Genomic DNA, 17957 nt, shown 5'->3' on the forward strand with positions numbered 1-17957 from the left:
TTCAGTGAGAAAACAATATTTCCTTGGACTACTTCCATTGATGAAAATTAACTTTCAAGAATCAGAGTCCGAATGGATTCAAAAGATTTCACTTTAAGAAAAGAGTTTTCGTAACAAAGAGACCATCGTTGAGAAAAACAGTGCATGAGGTAAACGTAGCAGACATGAACGCACCAACGTTTTCAAGACCTACGGTAATGCATTGAAAGACGGTCTGTCCTCATTTGCTTCAATGTAAATTAGATGAACACCGCTCAAAATATTCCATACGCCTTTTCTATTAGGGGGCAAAAGCTAATGACTTTATGACGCGTTGTAAACATGACGGGTGTGTAACGGAGAGAGACAGAGCCGGATTACCGGTAGGGATAAATAAGTTATGAAATATTTTTGTTAATACAAAAATAACAGTTTAGCAAACGCAAGAATAACATAGGCAGCCTTATTGAAAAACCTAACGACCCGGACCAAGTATGCGAGGCTCGGAGCTCACAGATTTATGTTCAATGCATGTCAGCGCCAAATTGAATTCATAGTTAGCGGGCCGAAATGATTGCGAGATAAATATATTGCACAATTGAATAAATTGGATCGAATGTTTAATTGTAGTTGTAAGTTTAACCAGAGCAAACGTGCATGCACCTACCACTGAGTCCGGATAATACGTGAGTCCATTCATAACTTGTCTTTTGCGGTGACACAGACGAAGATAAAGATATACCTACTTATCTCAAAAAGAACTTTGGAACCAACCAGTTTATAAGAATCACCCACCCAATGAAACGTTTCACTTTAAGGATGAAGAATCAATACGAAGTTTTTCGAAAAGTGAGTTCCGCTGAAGGCGTACGTGGTTTACTGTTCACACCGCTGGTTTTCACGTGAAATTTTCCTAAACTTGTGGCTACCTGCTAGGACTGGTCGTAGCATTCTTTTTATATCTTCAATTTCCAAATTTACAGTATTGTAAAAATACGACAAAATAGAGTTAATAAATTCAATGCAGAGAAATCCATACGAATAAAATTTGGTAGCGCACGCTTAATTGAGTTGCGTGTATTAACAAGGGCAAAAGAGGAAAACGGTTCCGGCTAATAGCAAAAGAGCCTTTATCTGGATGGCATACACGGCAAAAGCATACCTAATCGTAACCAAAGCAAGCCATTTTTAATCTAGGAAAACTCAACTGACAGAAACAGCAGGAAATCTCGATATACTTGCATATTGTCTCCTAACATTCACAACACACTGACTGTACAAGAGCATGCTGCATACCTACCCACATCACTTCGAAGCTAATGAAAATTGTGACTTCTTTCGCTGAAAAAATTTAATTGATCTCACCAGTTGTTCAGACTAGAAAACAACAGGGAATCAAAAGTTTAGGTACAACGGATTTGTTAACTGCGAACAAATTTGTCCTACTATAAATAAAAATTTCAACATCATAGAGCAATACAACCTAATCATCACGTGAAACTTATCTTGCACACAACATGAGTTAAGACACATACTTCATTTTATAAACTAATTGTCAAATGGTTTTATCAATGCTCAAAGTTCAATGTAAAGGTCGAAGTGCTGTTTTCGGACAAATGCTAAATAAAATAAATAAACATCGGCTACACACCTAATTTAATTTTAGTTTTACAAAACTACGTCATCCATTATCAACGATATTGTTACTTTCGTATTTTTTTTTGAATATGTGTTCACCAAATTTTACGATGCCCTGATATCCGTACTTATAATATATCTGGAAATTATCCACCAACCGAAATATCTTCAACGTGCTAGAACCAGCAAAAGATATCTTTGGCTAATGTCTCCTTCAATGGGTTGAGCGAAACAGCTCTTCGAGAGAGGAGGCATCGATAATCATCTTCCGCCCGGCTCTTTTGACCGCTACTCTCAGATATTGGAAACCAACACCCTGGCGATGTCCGCTTTCAAACAAACGGTATCAGGTGTTACAACACTATCACATTCACCCGTAATGTGCACCTCGCTGCCACTAAGCAACGGCGATTACGTCCAAGTATTCGCAAAACCCTTGACATTTCACAATAAATCATAAAATGGTATCGAATGCATCAATCGTATCGTATTCCAAATATTTTCAACAGTTTAGTCTCCAATTTTCATCGAGGGTGTACCACGGTGTCATGTTCTTCATTGGCAAACTGATCCAACGGCAGCACACGTCGCCCAACTGAGCGGCTCGTCTCTCGTTTCAGAACCTTTCCATTTCGTACAAAAATGAGACTGATCCAGATTAATTCCCTCCAAATTACCTCGAACGAGCGTTAATATTTTTCAAACCGACAATAGCACCTTGTTAATGGTCAGTTACACTATCTTTCCAACTGTAAGGGACGATAATTTTTAAACTTTATGACGCTTTCAGACAATATTTATTTCAGTAACTTTACTTGTAGCTTCTATACAAACAATTCGTTTAAATTAGTTTTCCATGTGACCGCGAATCGCATGAGGAAAGAAAGAGTCCTTGAATTAATTGGTGCTGCAGTCTCTCTCATCTTATCCGAATGGACCGATACGCAGATATAATGAGGGATCTTAATGATTTTTCTTCGGTGTCATAAGTTAATCGAGTATCCTATACTTCTATAATAGCCTTAGTCTCGCCATCTCCCTCCGTGCTAGCACACACTCCCATCCTAGTTCTAATTAACCGCATTACGCTCCCATTCTCATCGTAACGTTTCTTCACAAACCAAGCAGTTCTTCTCCTTCGTACCTTTTCCATCTCCTTCATCAACTCCCCCTCCGACAGATCTCATGTACTTTCCCTCCATTCCAAGTGCGGCCTCACCGGTTCAAAGTAACCCTTCTTTCTCTCTTACATTCTCATTACATTATCCGACAACTAGTCGACTGAATCCAAGTTTCTTCAATGCGGCTCAACAGATCACCCGAACAAGCTCGCTACATGTTAAGTTTTTGTGAGGATGATGCCTAAGTGTCTTACTTGTTCCGAATATTGTATTCCTACCTGGTAAATTTCGTACGCGGTGTTGAGTTTCCCCACTTAGTTTCTCCAAAATGTAATTGTTGAACATATTTTATTTAACTTCATGCGCCACTCCTTGCACCAATGCGAAATACTGCATAACTCACGGGGGAGTGGGGCGTGATCGACTGAGGATTTAGTCTCCCCATGGATGACCGTGTCGTGTCGTCCACAAATAGCCTAATGCTACTATTTATGTCGTCGGTGGGGATTAGGGAAAAAATACATAAAAGAAACACAAGATAAATACTGACATATGCCGGCTTCATTCACAATTTCGGCCTGTTACGGTTTCGCTATCTTGGACCGTTCCGCATATGGCGAGAATGCACAATAGGCCGTTTCCCACGAATTTCTCCGATTCCTCTGATTTGTTTGTTCACATATGCGCAAGATAGAGCCTTGGCCGAACCTTGTTGACAACGGATTATAATCACAGCAATCGATCCGGACGTTAGTTTGATGCGTGGGGGTAGTTTTCACCAAGTACTAAGCTCATCGGCGAGTGAAATTCATACGTCAGGGTAGGAGGGCCAGTTCTATTCCCTGTGCCACCTGCGGTTTCCCAGGAAGACCTGGTAGCCGAAAAATCACACAGCTTAGGTGAGGCCCTGAGGTTACGTCACCTGGAATCAAACCAGGGCCCTCCGATCAGTAGCCCAGTACTCTACCCACTGGAGTACCAACGTCCCCCGGCATTATAAGTGATATTAAAGATATGAAAACATCAGTTAGTTTCCACACATATGTACGCAGAACATGGTTTCGACAGTAAAAGTGCCATTATCAAGGTGTTAAAAAGTTTGGTGCTAGAATGGACGTGCGTCTATGGAAATGTGAGTTGTGACGCGAATGTCGGTGTATTTTCGGAATTGGACGACCTGGAAGGTAACTGTAAAGGGTAGCGTAAAATAAAACAGATATTGTTTGTTTATACGGATACGAAATACCCTGAATTGCCAAATGCGTAACAAGCACTATTGTAGTTTAGCACTTTTGATGTTGAGATGCTATATTTTACGTCCAGGAGTTGAAAGTCGAAACTTCTTAAGGAATTGATAAACAGGCCTGGCTTCCTTGGTATAGAACATGTTATCTATCTATTCCCATCCCGTCTCCTCAACATTCTTCAAGCCCCGCTCTGCAAACATAATTATTGACCTGGCTCTATCGGCATGGAGGGTTTTCTTCCCTTCCCTCATCCCCATCTCGTCGGTTCGTGAACCCACGCGTCATTTACGTAATTCCTCCCGGTTCCACCTTTGCTCCCTCCTCTTCCCTAATTCCACTCCTAAGCCCTCCAACGACCAACCTCTCCTCATCCTTTTAGGTTTTGGTGTTCTTAAATTCGGAACTGTTACAAAACCTTGACAATAAATATTAAAAACAATTTCCCCTTTGAAAATAACTTTTAAATTACTAGCTCATGAAAAAGCTTGCCATTTATTTTTACGTAGGTTTTTCTTTCCCGCTGCCGCCGTGAGCCGAAAGTTAAAATATGTTTCACGGCCGTCTAATCGCAATCTGGTTAATTCATCTACTCAATATTCCTCTTCATTAAAAAAAAATATTTACTCTTTCCGTACTCGAATAATAGGGAAAAATTAGGGCAGGTTACCCAAATCGAGCGCTCTGGGTTGGTGAAAAGAGGAAAAGTCGTGCAGTTTTCAAGAGCTTCACCTGATCCTGGTTAAGTAAAAATATCCGGTTACAAAATACACACGAGAGAAGTGACACAAGCAAATACACGTGAGAGCATTGACGAAGCAAGGAGCAAGCACGAAAAAATACCCTTTCCTTACGAACAGCGAGAGTCAAAGATGTAGTAGGGCCATATACCCAAAGTCACATCATGATTACTATTCCATAACAATACAAATATTTGAGAAGTAAGACAATAACATACTAACTTAAAGAAAATAGGTAATACTTTCAGAAAAAAAATTATCAGAGAGCATTTAATTGGCAGTCATTGAGTAATTCATAGCAAGTCAATTGATTTTGCCTTAGGTATTGCGATTGACGACGAAAAAAAACGTAGCATTCCCTCCTGTAGCAAGTATTTTTCAACTCCGAAACTCTTTGAAATCAAAAACACCATTTATTCAGCTCCAAGTAGGAACCTAACGAGTCAAATCATTGCACACAACGAAAAATGCATTTCCAATCACTAATTGACGCGAATGTTGAGCCTAGTTATGCAACGTGAAAAATTGAATACATGCTATCGCCTTCTTTGAGCCAATTTTTACACTAAATAAGAATGAAGGGGAACTTTTAATTATGCTTTCAAGGTGACGATTTTGGGACATAAAAACTGAGATTTCCGATCTGGTGTAAAAGGCTTTGGGTGGTATGCTATGCGCAAAAAACTTTAACTCTTAATTTTAATAGCCATAACCACGAAAGAGCAATTTGGGGTAATTTTGAAGGTCGTGTCAAAGTGGCGACGCACAAAAATGATGAAAATATAATTGATGGATCGAGTGACTAATGAAGAAATAGGCACTTCGAACAGAGAGTAAGGCGTGAAGACTTTGAAAGACACTGACAAGGAAAGGAAAAATTATTGAGCGCATTCTGAGACACCACGGCCTACAGAGGACAGTAATGGAAGGAGCCTTAAGAGGAGAAAAAGAAAGATGGGAGGGGGACGATGGATGAATTATGAGAGGCAACTGATGGAAGATGTCAGCGCAGGAACTATGAAGGAGCGGAGAGATTGGCAGGGAACAGGATGGCTTCTAAACCTGTTACAAATCAATCCTCCGAGTGATAAACTAATGTGATTTTTTCTTGTTTTTCTTTGTTTCTGCGCTTCCACCCACTGCATCAAACCCACTAAAAAAGTGAAAAGCATGAAGCCTACGACCTTTTGACCTTCATGACTTCATACTTAAAACACCCAGTTCCAAAGTTGCAGCTAACATTTAAAAAAAAAAATCTTTTTTAATCTGGAGAACAAGACAACCTCGCACAGAAAAGATTTATGAACTTCTTTTTAACATCGAGAACCCCGAGGCCGCTTTTTCTTATTTATTACTCAATAAGCCTCTAACTTAATTTAGAAAAAATCGAGAAAAAATAGCTTTCCATGCGAAAAAACCCATTCATAAACTATTCTTCTTTGGGGCATTTAATTTCGGCTGGCAATCGAGGCAAGGGATACGTGAGATACCGCTCCTCGAGGCAAAGAAAAAAGCCGACTATTTTTTCTTCTGAATATTATCGCAACCTCCCTTCCCAACAGGCATGTTATTAGCAAAATATAGAGCACACCGACTTCCTGTGCTGCTAATTCGGAGTCCACTTTCTTCCACACCAAGGCTCTTCTGGAATCCTTAAAAATCTCTGCATTTCGGAGGTAGGACGGCATGTACATTGATTTCCTTGAGTGGATGTTATCAGACAACTCATTCGTCACGAGTTATTCATCACCAACCCATGGGTTATCTTAAGGCTTTTTTCAGATTGGGTCTTCCCGCCCACCAATGAGTTCAGTTCGCGGTGGAATATGGGCCGAGCGGCCGATGCTGAACACTTCATCGAAAACCGCGACTAATGTGAAGAGATACGCACTTATACACGCATGGGTCATGAGAGAGGGAGGGAGGGGAACTAAGCCCGCATGTCAGGCTATTATTAGCGTAAATCGAGAGAGGGAAAAATTATTTGATGTTTTTTTTTCAGATGGATCCTGGGAGAGGCGTTTCGCGTGCGTTTGCCGGCGTCACGCCATACGGGAGCGGGGAAGACAGGTTGAAGGGAAACAGCCACAAAGGCTAAGTGCTGCTTGCAGTCTCGGTGAAGAAAAAATGATAAATGCACGGCGTCGGAAGGCTTATTTTATAGTACCCGATTTTATTTAACCTCCAAAATGTTAGTTAACTGGGAGAATATTAATTCTTTTTCCTTCCTAGAATAATCAGACACATTCATCCGCCGATTTCCTTAATTGGGCCACGGCCGGAAATTAAAATCGCTACCACCTAGTAAGAGAACTGTTCAGTAAAGAGTGGTAATACTATTTTTATTCCCATAATTAGTTGTAATGAAATTAAATTTTATGCTATATTTTTAGCTTGATGAGTAATCCATGAGTTGAACAAATTTCATTAATTTAACTCCAGTATCACGCCAGCGGCAGCCGCTGCAAGTTGAAGCATGTTCATTTCGTCAATGGTAACAATGGAGATAACACGCGGCGCGGCATTGAAATTTGACTTTTAACTTAACAAATTATCAGCTGAGGTCTATACAATGCTAAAGAAGGTCTATTGAGAGCCTGATATTTCTAATAATCAAAGCTGGAATATGATTTCATATGCTTAAATAGTGGAGATAATCCATTTCAAAGGAGGGTTTCATGAGCTCCATTTCATAAGCTCAATTCACTGTTCTTACGGAGATAAACATTAACATGCCACTGTGATTTTCGAATAACGTTAAGAGCACGATCAGAAATGTTGAAAATCTTTTTGTTCGCACGCACACGTTGGTATTAGACAATGTGTACACAAGACCTGTTTGCGCGCGGTGAGTTCTGCGAAACCCGCCGTGAAATGGCGATTATTTCGCGAAAATTTCGTGAAGTGTATTCCTTTTCCTGCCCATAGTTCAGACTTCCCCATGAGACTTTTTCCTGTTCTCCGAAGAGAAAAAAACACCTCCGTGAAAACCGATTTTCATTATCAGAAACAAGCGAAGGCGAACTGAACGTGTTTCAACTCATAAAGCCAGTCGCTGACGCAATACTCGAATAAAATCAATGAAAATTATACACATGCATAATGTGTAACATATGAGATTTTGTTTCTCTTTGCGCCAACGATATTCCCATTCAATTTTCCTCCGTAAAAATTGCAGCAGCCACTTCGTTGTATTTTTCACGTTACCATGCAAGGCCCTCAAGAATTATTTAATAACTCGCACTATATCATTCGAGTATAGAAACTTCGCGGGTCTTCCACCGGTTGAGTCTCCAGTGATTACCGTGATCCTGAGGACATAGCAGCTTTATCAGATGACCTTAATGCTACACAAAGATGGTGCGACACTAGGCAATTGCAATTAAACTTGAAGAATTGCGTCGCGATGAATTTTTGGAAAAAGAGCAATTCCCCCCGAACGCCTACGGCATCGGGAACACCGAAATGGAATGTGTAGAGTCAATTAAATACCTAGGCGTTACCCTTACGACCTCCCCTGAGTGAAACATATACGGGGAATATGAGGGCAGACTAACAAAAAATTAGGATTTTTTTCGAAGAGTACTAGGTAAATGTGATGAAAAAGTCAAAGAGAAATTTTATCTGTGGCTGGTTAGGCCTCATTTAGAATATGCTGCAAGTATATGGGATCCTCGCGAAGTTGGATTAATTGCCGAATTGGATCGCGTGCAGCATAGAGGAGCTAGATTTGTAAAACGTTGTCATGATAAACTTCGTAGATTATCCAAAATAACAGAGCAGCTAGGCTGGGAGTCACTCACGGAGCGAAAGTTAAATTACAGATTGAAGCTGTTGCATAAATTGGAAGGGAGTCTCTTTAACAATGATGTTGAAAATGTATTATTACCCCCATTGTACTACGGCTGGAGAGATAATGTCAGTAAAATTAGAAAGATTAAGTGTTGAACAGATAGATTTAAGATGTAATTTTTTCCAGAAACGATAGGGGATCATAATAACATTGTCTGACCAAGGTGAGGTCAGACAATGTTATTCTATTCGGGTCAAAATTAGTCTGGTGTGTATTCATCCCCTGCCACACACCCTAGCAGTGGCTTGCAGGGTACTAATATAAGAAATAAGTAACTTTCAGGCTGATGTTTCTTCATCGTCTTCGCGAAAAGGAAGACGATGCAGATGCAAAAGTCGAGCATCGAAAGCCAGGCCATAATAAAGACTCTCACCCGGTGGACGACCCAAGAGGAATTTGTACACACAATTCATCGGGAAATCATCAGATCTTACAGTCGATGTTTGGCATTATGTCTGTCCATGTTTTGGTTGCAGTCACAACTACTCTTGACGAATTCCCAAAACCTCTTCCATTTCAATGCACCACCAACATTTGGCTTCAAAGTTTGCAACTCTTTTCAACAATAAATCGATTGTGAGAGAGCCAAATACTTTCTTGGCTAACCAAATTAATGATGAGAGATCGCTATTGTATTTAAACAATGGCTACGACTAATCTAGGTTCACTCAATCATAGTCCTATATGCCTTCATTGGCAAAAATGCCGAAACCAATGCAATAGTGGCCTATTTGCACGACAATACCTTCCCACTAACACTAAATTTGATTCCAACCAACACTAAATCCTCAATGACATCCATTACGAAAAGGAAAATGCCATTACAAATTTTAATACGAATCTTTATGTAATAACCTGGACCTCGCTCATTTGCAGAATTAAGAACGGTAAACGGAGAAATATGTGAGACATTCAGAGAAGCTTGCCAGAATTTAGGGTTGCTAGAAGGAGATCAACACTGGGATGACTCATTGCGAGAGGCCAGTTTGATTTCTCTTCCAGGACAAATCCGAATTTTGTTTGCCATCATAATAACCTCCTGTAATCCATCTAACCCAAAAACAATATGGGAAAAATATAAAGAATCAATTAGTGAGGATATACTGGCTAAAGTTCGAAGTGAAAATCCTACATTGGATATTACGTTTAACTCCGACATTTTTAATAAAACTTTGATTATTTTGGAGGAAAAGTGTATCACCATGGTTAACAAGACTTTAGTGGAACTCGGTCTTTTTGCACCTGTACAAGATCAACAGGGTGTATTTTATCCAGATTATATACGTGAAACTAGCTACAATGTCTTAGACTTAGAAGCATACATCGCGGATAAAAAGCCACTTCTTAATTAAGATCAGGAATTCGCGTACGAAACAATAATGGATCAAGTAGATAAACAAGAAGGAGGTATCATTTTTCTTGATGCTGCTGGTGGCACGGGAAAAACATTTTTAATTAATTTAGTTCTCGCTGAAATCAGGGTTCATGGAGAAATTGCTCTAGCCGTTGCATCTTCAGGTATTGCAGCGACATTAATGGAAGGAGGAAGAACAGCCCACTCTGCCCTTTAGTTGCCACTTAATATTTCCCGACAAGAAAATCCCACATGTCATATAAATAAAACAAGCGGCCAGGCACAAGTTCTTATAGAATGTAAATTGATAGTATGGGATGAGTGTACGATGGCTCATAAAAAATCTCTTGAGGCCCTTAACGCAACACTTCAAGATCTTAGAGGAAACTGCAGTTTAATGGGAGGAGCTCTGGTACTCCTGTGTGGAGACTTCCATCAAACTCTGCCTGTCATTCCAAAATCGACTCCAGCCGATGAAATTTATGCCTGTTTAAAACATTCTGTTCTATGGAATCATGTCCAAGAAATTAGCCTTAAACAAAACATGCGAATCCTCTTAAGAGATGGGAATGCTCAAAATTTTGCAAATAAACTTTTGGAGATTGGAGAAGATAGATTAGTCATTGAAGCATCTGGTATGATAAAATTGTCATCAGATTTATGTGTATCGGTGAAAATTGTCCGCGATATGATACAAGCAGTCTATCCCAACGTTAATCAAAATTATAAAAATTTAGAATGGTTGCGAGAAAGAGCCATTCTTGCTCCTAAGAACGATGATGTTAATGAAATTAACAAGGAGATACTAGCCATGCTGCCAGGAGACGTGATTGAATATAAATCGGTTGATACCGTAGTGGATGCTGACGAAGCCGTCAATTATCCAACGGAATTCCTAAATTCACTTGATTCAGCTGGATTGCCACAACATCGCCTTATACTTAAAGTAGGATCTCCAATCATTTTATTGCGAAATTTAGATCCACCAAAACTCTGCAATGGGACACGATTGTGTGTGACAAAATTAATGAAAAATATAATCCAGGCAGTCATTTTAACTGGAAAAGGTGAAATAATTTTTATTCCACGGATACCTCTAATCCCAACTGATATTCCCTTCAACTTTAAAAGATTACAGTTTCCAGTCCGGCTAGCTTTTTCAATTACCATTAATAAATCACAGGGACAGTCTTTAAAGTTTTGTGGTGTTGATCTAAGATCGCCATGTTTTAGCCACGGGCAACTTTATGTTGCTTGCTCCAGAGTAGGTTCGCCTAAAAATTTATATGTTATTTCTCCTGGATATGAAACAAAAAATGTAGTTTATAAACAGGTGTTAAATAAAAAAGATTCTTAAATTTGTATGAAGTAGTGTATTATTGTACTTTATAATTTGTTGTTTTTATTTATGTAGTATATTTATATTACTGTTTGTCCCTAACCCGTGCAAAGCCGGGTATTCAGCTAGTGTTTACATTAAGGGTAATCGTTGCCGTCAGTGTGAACTAGTAAGATACCCACAATAACAATTTCTCTAGACTGTGAATATCATACTGATATACGCACACTCAAGAAAAGGTATACAACAACACTATCACCAATGAAATGACTAAATAATGAATTACATTTCATGTAATTACAATTACATGAAATGAATTACATTAATTAACGAAAACCACACAGCATATTGAGGGGAATATCTTCTAAAGCTTAAAATACACGGTACAACAGGGTAGACGCAAATGCAAGCCTTTCATTAAAACCATTCCACGTTAATCCACTCAGATTGTACAACATATGAACAAAAATCCATGAAATCCTTAAGCTGGAAACGTGCTCTCTCACTCACTACATACCAAATCACGCTGCTAGTTCAATGCATTCAAATATTTAACATTCTTTAAGACATTTTATTGCGTTAAACCATCTCGTAATAAAGATCCGTTGAATTTCTCGGTTATAAATTCAACTTCGCGTCCTAATCTTGAAGAATAATACTTGAATAAGTAATAATAATTTTCTTTCGTTTGTTTTACAATATGTACACTCTGGCATCTTATTTTTCACTTAGTTTTGGTTCTACATAGGTACGACATTTCATCTTAAATGCCCAAAACTATGGCGATTCATCTGATATTTTCCTTTACATGAGATAAGGCAGTAAAACTGTTCAATTAAAGTTGTTATGCATGGCCACTTGCAATTTATTCACAAATATTAAAAAATCCTAACATAAAAAGAAAAGAGCCTTTAATTTAACAGATTACATTTTTATATCACGTACATATTAAAAGAACGGCTATTACTAATGCACAACACTTTCTAATTCTATTGATATTACGTTGAAATATTCCATCACACAGGGTGGATATTAGCTGTCAATATTCAATTTCCTCTGCCTTTCATTTTGTCTCCATGTCATAATCCTCCTTTTGCTGGAATAAAGCCTCAAGCGGACAGACGCTAAACTTCTCCCGATAAAGGACCCTTTGAACGTTCAACGACCGATATTTTTATCCATCAAGATAAGGAAAACACAGAACACAGATGCAAACGCTCTCGCTCCCAAACTCGTGACCTATTTCCGCCACCGTTACGTTGAAAAATCAAGTAACAAATCTTTAATCCAAGAATACTCTAGTTGAATTAAACTCGGCGGAAGAAAAACTACGGCCATGAGACGACATCACCGAAAGGTTTGATTCGCCTATTAAAATTTCCATTGTTCTCCGAGATATTCAAAGCTCTCCGTCCGGAATATCTTCGTTTACCGCGACGTACAGCCATCCGTGTCCTAAAAAGTGCTTCCATGCCCGATTTCACGGATGCATTCTACTGATTCAATTTAAGTTACTCGATTCGTGAGTCGATACAATTCGTCACTCGGTCAAATATATATAACACCTTTTGTACCTAGGCATAAAGCGAGCACTAAACCTAAATATACACTCGTTCCTCGCGAGGGGAGTTCAAGTTCGAACTATGGGTTCACGATACTGTTCAATGGTAGTCTTGTCTCTGAGAAAATTAAAAGTGATACGCTGACTTCAGAAGGCGCCGCTGGAGTCCTGCACATCTGCTATAAAAAATCTAGGAACTATTGTAAAGAATTGAGCTAAAGCATAAAATCTAATATTTCAACAAAATATTTCGGGATTTTTTTCAATAGGGATACTGAGTTTTTAAGTCTAATTGCAAGGCGTCTAAGGCCATCTATTAGACACGATAAGACCCATTGGTTTAATCTCTTCCAAACGCAAAGGATACTAGATTTCCGAGGAATATTTATCTGGCGCTCGAAGATGACTTCCGGTCATTCTTATCATTGATTGGAGTTTGCCATAAGCATCACTCAGTCTTTGGCGTTTCCTCACTACCCATTTTCATAGTATAAAAAATCCTCAATACGATTAGATAACTAATCCCAAGGGGTTTGAATTTAATATTCGGACAGTGACGAAAGGACAATGTGTCCCCTAATCGCCCTTCTCACATCTGGATAACCTAATAACAAACAGCGGTAACGTCCACAACATGTGTGTGTGCTGTTAATGCGTTAAAGAGAAATAAGCCACGTAATATCTTTCACTACAACCTTCCCTGGTACGCAATGTCAACAAAACATCTCACAGTCTAGCATGACTTAGTCACGCTACTTTACCACTAATACCCCTAGCATATCAAATATAATGAATATCACCGAAAAACCTCAATCCACTAATATTAAAAAATTAAGGACGTACTAACACAATGGATACTATGACTTTTTCCTAAGAGTCGAGTGGGCTGTGTTTTCAAGACAAAACGGAGATTTTGTGATCAAATCATGGACATTCATCGGAGAAATTCATGTTACCATTCATTCGGATATCTCATTCTTAGGAAGATAATGAAGAGGGAAAATAAATGAACAACTATAAGCTGCAACCATAATGTTTGACATAGGTCTTAAACATATTCTTTACCGAGAATTTATCGGTTAGTGATGCCTCTAACTCAGACAAAGCAAGAAACGAAACAGGAAAAAACCAAAAACATGCAATAACTATTAAATTAATAACAATGTATCATATTTTCCACCCCTGAAATACTGGCTGATGCTTATACGTATATCTTTTTCCTTCCCGAATCACCACGTGTCATGCAGGGGAACATAAAATTACAGCAATAAATGCACTAATTTTACATGCTAAAATCCATAGTACAGACGCATGAAGGTGAATAATTTATTGTAAAAAGTCGAGGCAAATGCATGCTTCTTAGCTCAGATTCTCCAACTCTGCCAAAAAGGAAAGCAATACCTACAGTCAAAATATGCATGAGCTGGGAAGCCACCATATTGTGAAGATACCTGTACCGAGAGGACGAACGAGAGCCACTTTCGACACTGATTTTAGCACACGTGTTCCCTCGTATATAAAAAGTTAAGTATGGATTAACACTCTCAATCATACGCAACCGAAAAAGACACAGTAATGTATTACTTATTCAACCCCCTTGGCTACGTTGGTTAAGATTCGCGCTCTCTTGTGAATCCGAAAATTTATCCACGATACCAAGTAATGGTATACATGATTTTTAAGCCCTAGTCCTTAAATAATATCAATTACATGCGTTACATTTATTTAAGCTATAATTCTGAAAACAATTGCCAGATACCTCCGCGACAGCATTGACCGCATTATTTTTGTAGCCACTCACAGGGTTCCTCGAACGATGTAATCATGAGAATTCTTATTCCCGATCTGGTTGATCACGGTAAGTAGGGTTTCAAATGAAATCAATAGAAAGAGCCATAGACAACACAAGAGGTCCCAAAACACTTTCCATTTCATTTGGCTTCAATGGACGTGGTTGCATGCATTGGGCTCGTGGACCATTGATCCCGAAAATTAAATCAATACTACGCTCGTTACTCACCTTTGAGCGAGTTAACTTAGTCATGTCAAGTAACCTTGCCACAACACCGAGTTTCATCTTCAAGCGTTTCATCTTAGGATTATAGCAAAATATTATTCCGTCCTAAACAGAAATTACAATAAGTACCTTGATCTAAGTCAATTGATTACCAACAACGATGAATCATTAACATTACTAAAAACCAAAGAGTACAAGAAACTGGAGGTAAACAAATTAAGTGGTTCAGCACATACCAGCAGATTCGTCCTTAGAACCGAAGATATTCGGCAAGGATAAACATTTATACGGCCCCATGCACTCGCTTCTCCTATGTCTAGAAGGTTATCACACGGCAATAGAAATCTTTCAAAACGACCCGGGGTCGTAAAAGTCATCCTTTAGATATAGCAACTTAGGCTACCACAAAAGGGAGTATTGTATATTCACACGATCTACGAATTCCTAGGTGGTCGGAGCAGGGCATGGACGGGAAATGATAAACCCTCTGAAGCCCAAAATATCCATAAATGTTGCCCTTTAAATAATCCCTTTATATGCAGCCTTGGCGCAATAAATCTGATCTTATCGCGACTGCCAAGTCCTTTTATCTAGGCATCAGCTGCCGCACTGAAATATTATTTGCCCTCAAATTAAACAATCAGAAGAAAGAATAATAATCTCCGATTTTCATTGATTATGCCGTATTTGTAGGGTGAAACTCTAACAAAAGAATTACTGATCACAGTTTTGCAGAGGCCATCCTCAAAAAAATTACAGCTGAGGCCATTTAATTATTTGTACTCCATTATGTAATGACGCATACCATCTTTATAAAAACACTTACAACTGCTTTTTAAAGAGCCTCGATAATCGCTAAGGTTGTGACATGAAAATATTAATGCAAATGTACAGGTTTGGTTAAGTCCAGAGGGGACAGAGAGAGGGAGATTGGCCTAAAATGCGATACATTGGCAAAATGACACATGAAATGCAGAGGTAGAAAACGAGTAAAAATACAATTTTGTGAAACAAGACACTTAAACGTGCGTGTCCAAGAGGAGTCGACCGCCTTTCACGCAAAGATAACATTCCACATCCATAGCAACGGAATGGGCTCCATACGAGTCATGGGCGGAAACGTCCTTGACTGGAAACAGAAGAGCATCGCGGCTACCCTCCTCCCTTCGAGCAGAAGAAAAACAAACACGGCAGTCGGGCCTTCAAAGGTAAACTATCAAAACTCCTCACCTCCACTATCCGAAGCCTTAGTGGGTTTCAGCTCAACTCCATTGGCATCCAGAGATGGGTTCGAAGGCCACGTGGCGCCCAGCACAAGATTCACCCACAGGAGGAAGCCCAGGAGTAGGGAGAGGACGACGGATCTCACAGGGGCGGCCATGGCCACGATGGATTCCCCCAGGGGGGCAAGGAGGCGGTGGAGGCCCTTCCTCTTCGTCTTCTTCTTCGCCCCCTCGCCGCCCCACGCCCTCCTGCCCCCTCCGGCGGCACCTCTGCAGCCGCCCCCGCTGACTACCCCGGTGGAACCAGCACCACCAACACCGACCAAATCAACCACACACTCCACCACCTCCACCGAGAGTAACTTCCGCGACGCTACAAACAAAATGACGGTTGTTGGCACACCAAACGGTTGGGAGACGTCACTGCACTCGGTCGGCACACTCGAGTCTTTTGAGCCGTAGTGTGATTGGGGGTGGGGGGCGGGCTACTGTATCCAATCTTTTATTATTCAACACGGATCACACAAGGTCACGTTTCGAAGTCTCCTGACGTCCCTCGAACGACGCCCCCGCTTCTCCCCCTCCACCTTTGTTCCTCGGTCGCACCAAAACACTTCCAGGTGACACGGTGCAAGGCCCCGGGACGTCTAGAAATCGGGGCGTTTTCGTCGTGGATGTTCACCCCCGAGGGAATGAGAGGATACTCAGGTTAATATGATTGCAACCCGACGTGGAATATATATTGCATCCAATAACACGCTCGTCCGCAAGGGGGCAAGCGGAGTGATACCCCCGAAATCTCGACAGAGGGTGCTCGCGTTCGATCAGTCACTAGCCAGAGAGGGTGGGAGAAACGAAAGGGGTGGGAAACGAGGGGCGGGTGAGACGAGGGGGAGGGAGGGTGATAGGACACAATTCCCCTCGCCACTGCGCGGAAAATCCTTAGGCCGCCGTCGTCTGAGCAAGAGGCGGCGCACTGCGGATTCAGAGTGTCTTTTCCCCCGAAACTCCGCTCCGAGTGTCAATTATTCCGTCGCGCCGACTTTTTCCTCACGCGCCCACAACTCGGCGGCACGGACAATAGTGGGATCTCTCGACAAGCCCACCCGAGACGGCTTGCTACCGAGATGACGGCGAGGGGGTAAACACATCCGAACGAAATGGCTCTGCTGACTTGCATGCGATTGCGGCAACCGTGCAGCTTGGGTCTCCCTCTTTGTGTGCTTTAACACTGGCTACGTGCCGCTACACTACGGAGTGTTTGGGGAAAGCGGAGAGACGGGAGCACGCGTACGGTTCTCACACACTGCCTTTGGATTCTCATCCCGAACTGGCGACAGGCTGGAGTCAGGGGTGAGAAGAGCAACGGAGGGGAAGGGAGGGGAGATGAACGCATACACACTCGAGGAATGGGGTGAGGGGGATGCATGGCTGGTCCGACATTCAACCGAGCGCTTGGTCGGGAGCAGGGGGAACATGGGTTTCGCGAACGTAGAGGTGGGATGAGGTGAAGAGAGATGGGGGGGGGTGACTTAGTGGAGGAGGGCGACCTCCCCTCTAACCCCTCCGCTACCTGCTATTTCCCCTCCCACGCGAGATCACAGTGCGGCGTTGCCGCTTTTCAGCATGTCCTTTCACCGATTCTCTCTGCTGATGCCGGTTCGGCTCGGCGTTGCCGGACTTCTGACTTTTCTCCTCTCTCTCTCTTCGTCCCTCTCTCTCATCTCACAGAACACGCCGCATCGCCAGAGGAGTGGGGAGAGGGATGGAAGAGGTGCGAGCGAGGGGGGAGGGTTGGCGGAGGGTTGGCCGAGCGGTGTTGGTATGAAAACGTTTATGCGTGCAGCGAGGGAAGGTTTTGTGAGGGACGGGTTTTGGGGTAAAGTCC

The 17957-nt window shown here is 41.1% G+C and overlaps 1 protein-coding gene across 2 annotated transcripts in view; it reads right to left on the minus strand.

The window, feature by feature from the left end:
* The window catches only part of LOC139697814 (uncharacterized), a 61505-nt gene extending 44101 nt beyond the window's left edge, over positions 1-17404 (minus strand). For both annotated transcript variants that reach the window (XM_071596667.1, XM_071596666.1), the window contains exon 1: positions 16077-17404. In XM_071596667.1, coding sequence (XP_071452768.1) covers positions 16077-16227 — 151 coding nt within the window. In that variant the 5' untranslated portion in view covers positions 16228-17404. The remainder of the gene's footprint in view (positions 1-16076) is intronic.
* Between the last annotated feature and the right edge of the window lie 553 nt (positions 17405-17957).

This window comes from Hetaerina americana, unplaced genomic scaffold, assembly GCF_022747635.1.
Source record: "Hetaerina americana unplaced genomic scaffold, ioHetAmer1.1.p SCAF_8, whole genome shotgun sequence".
NCBI classification, from domain to species: Eukaryota; Metazoa; Arthropoda; class Insecta; order Odonata; family Calopterygidae; genus Hetaerina; species Hetaerina americana.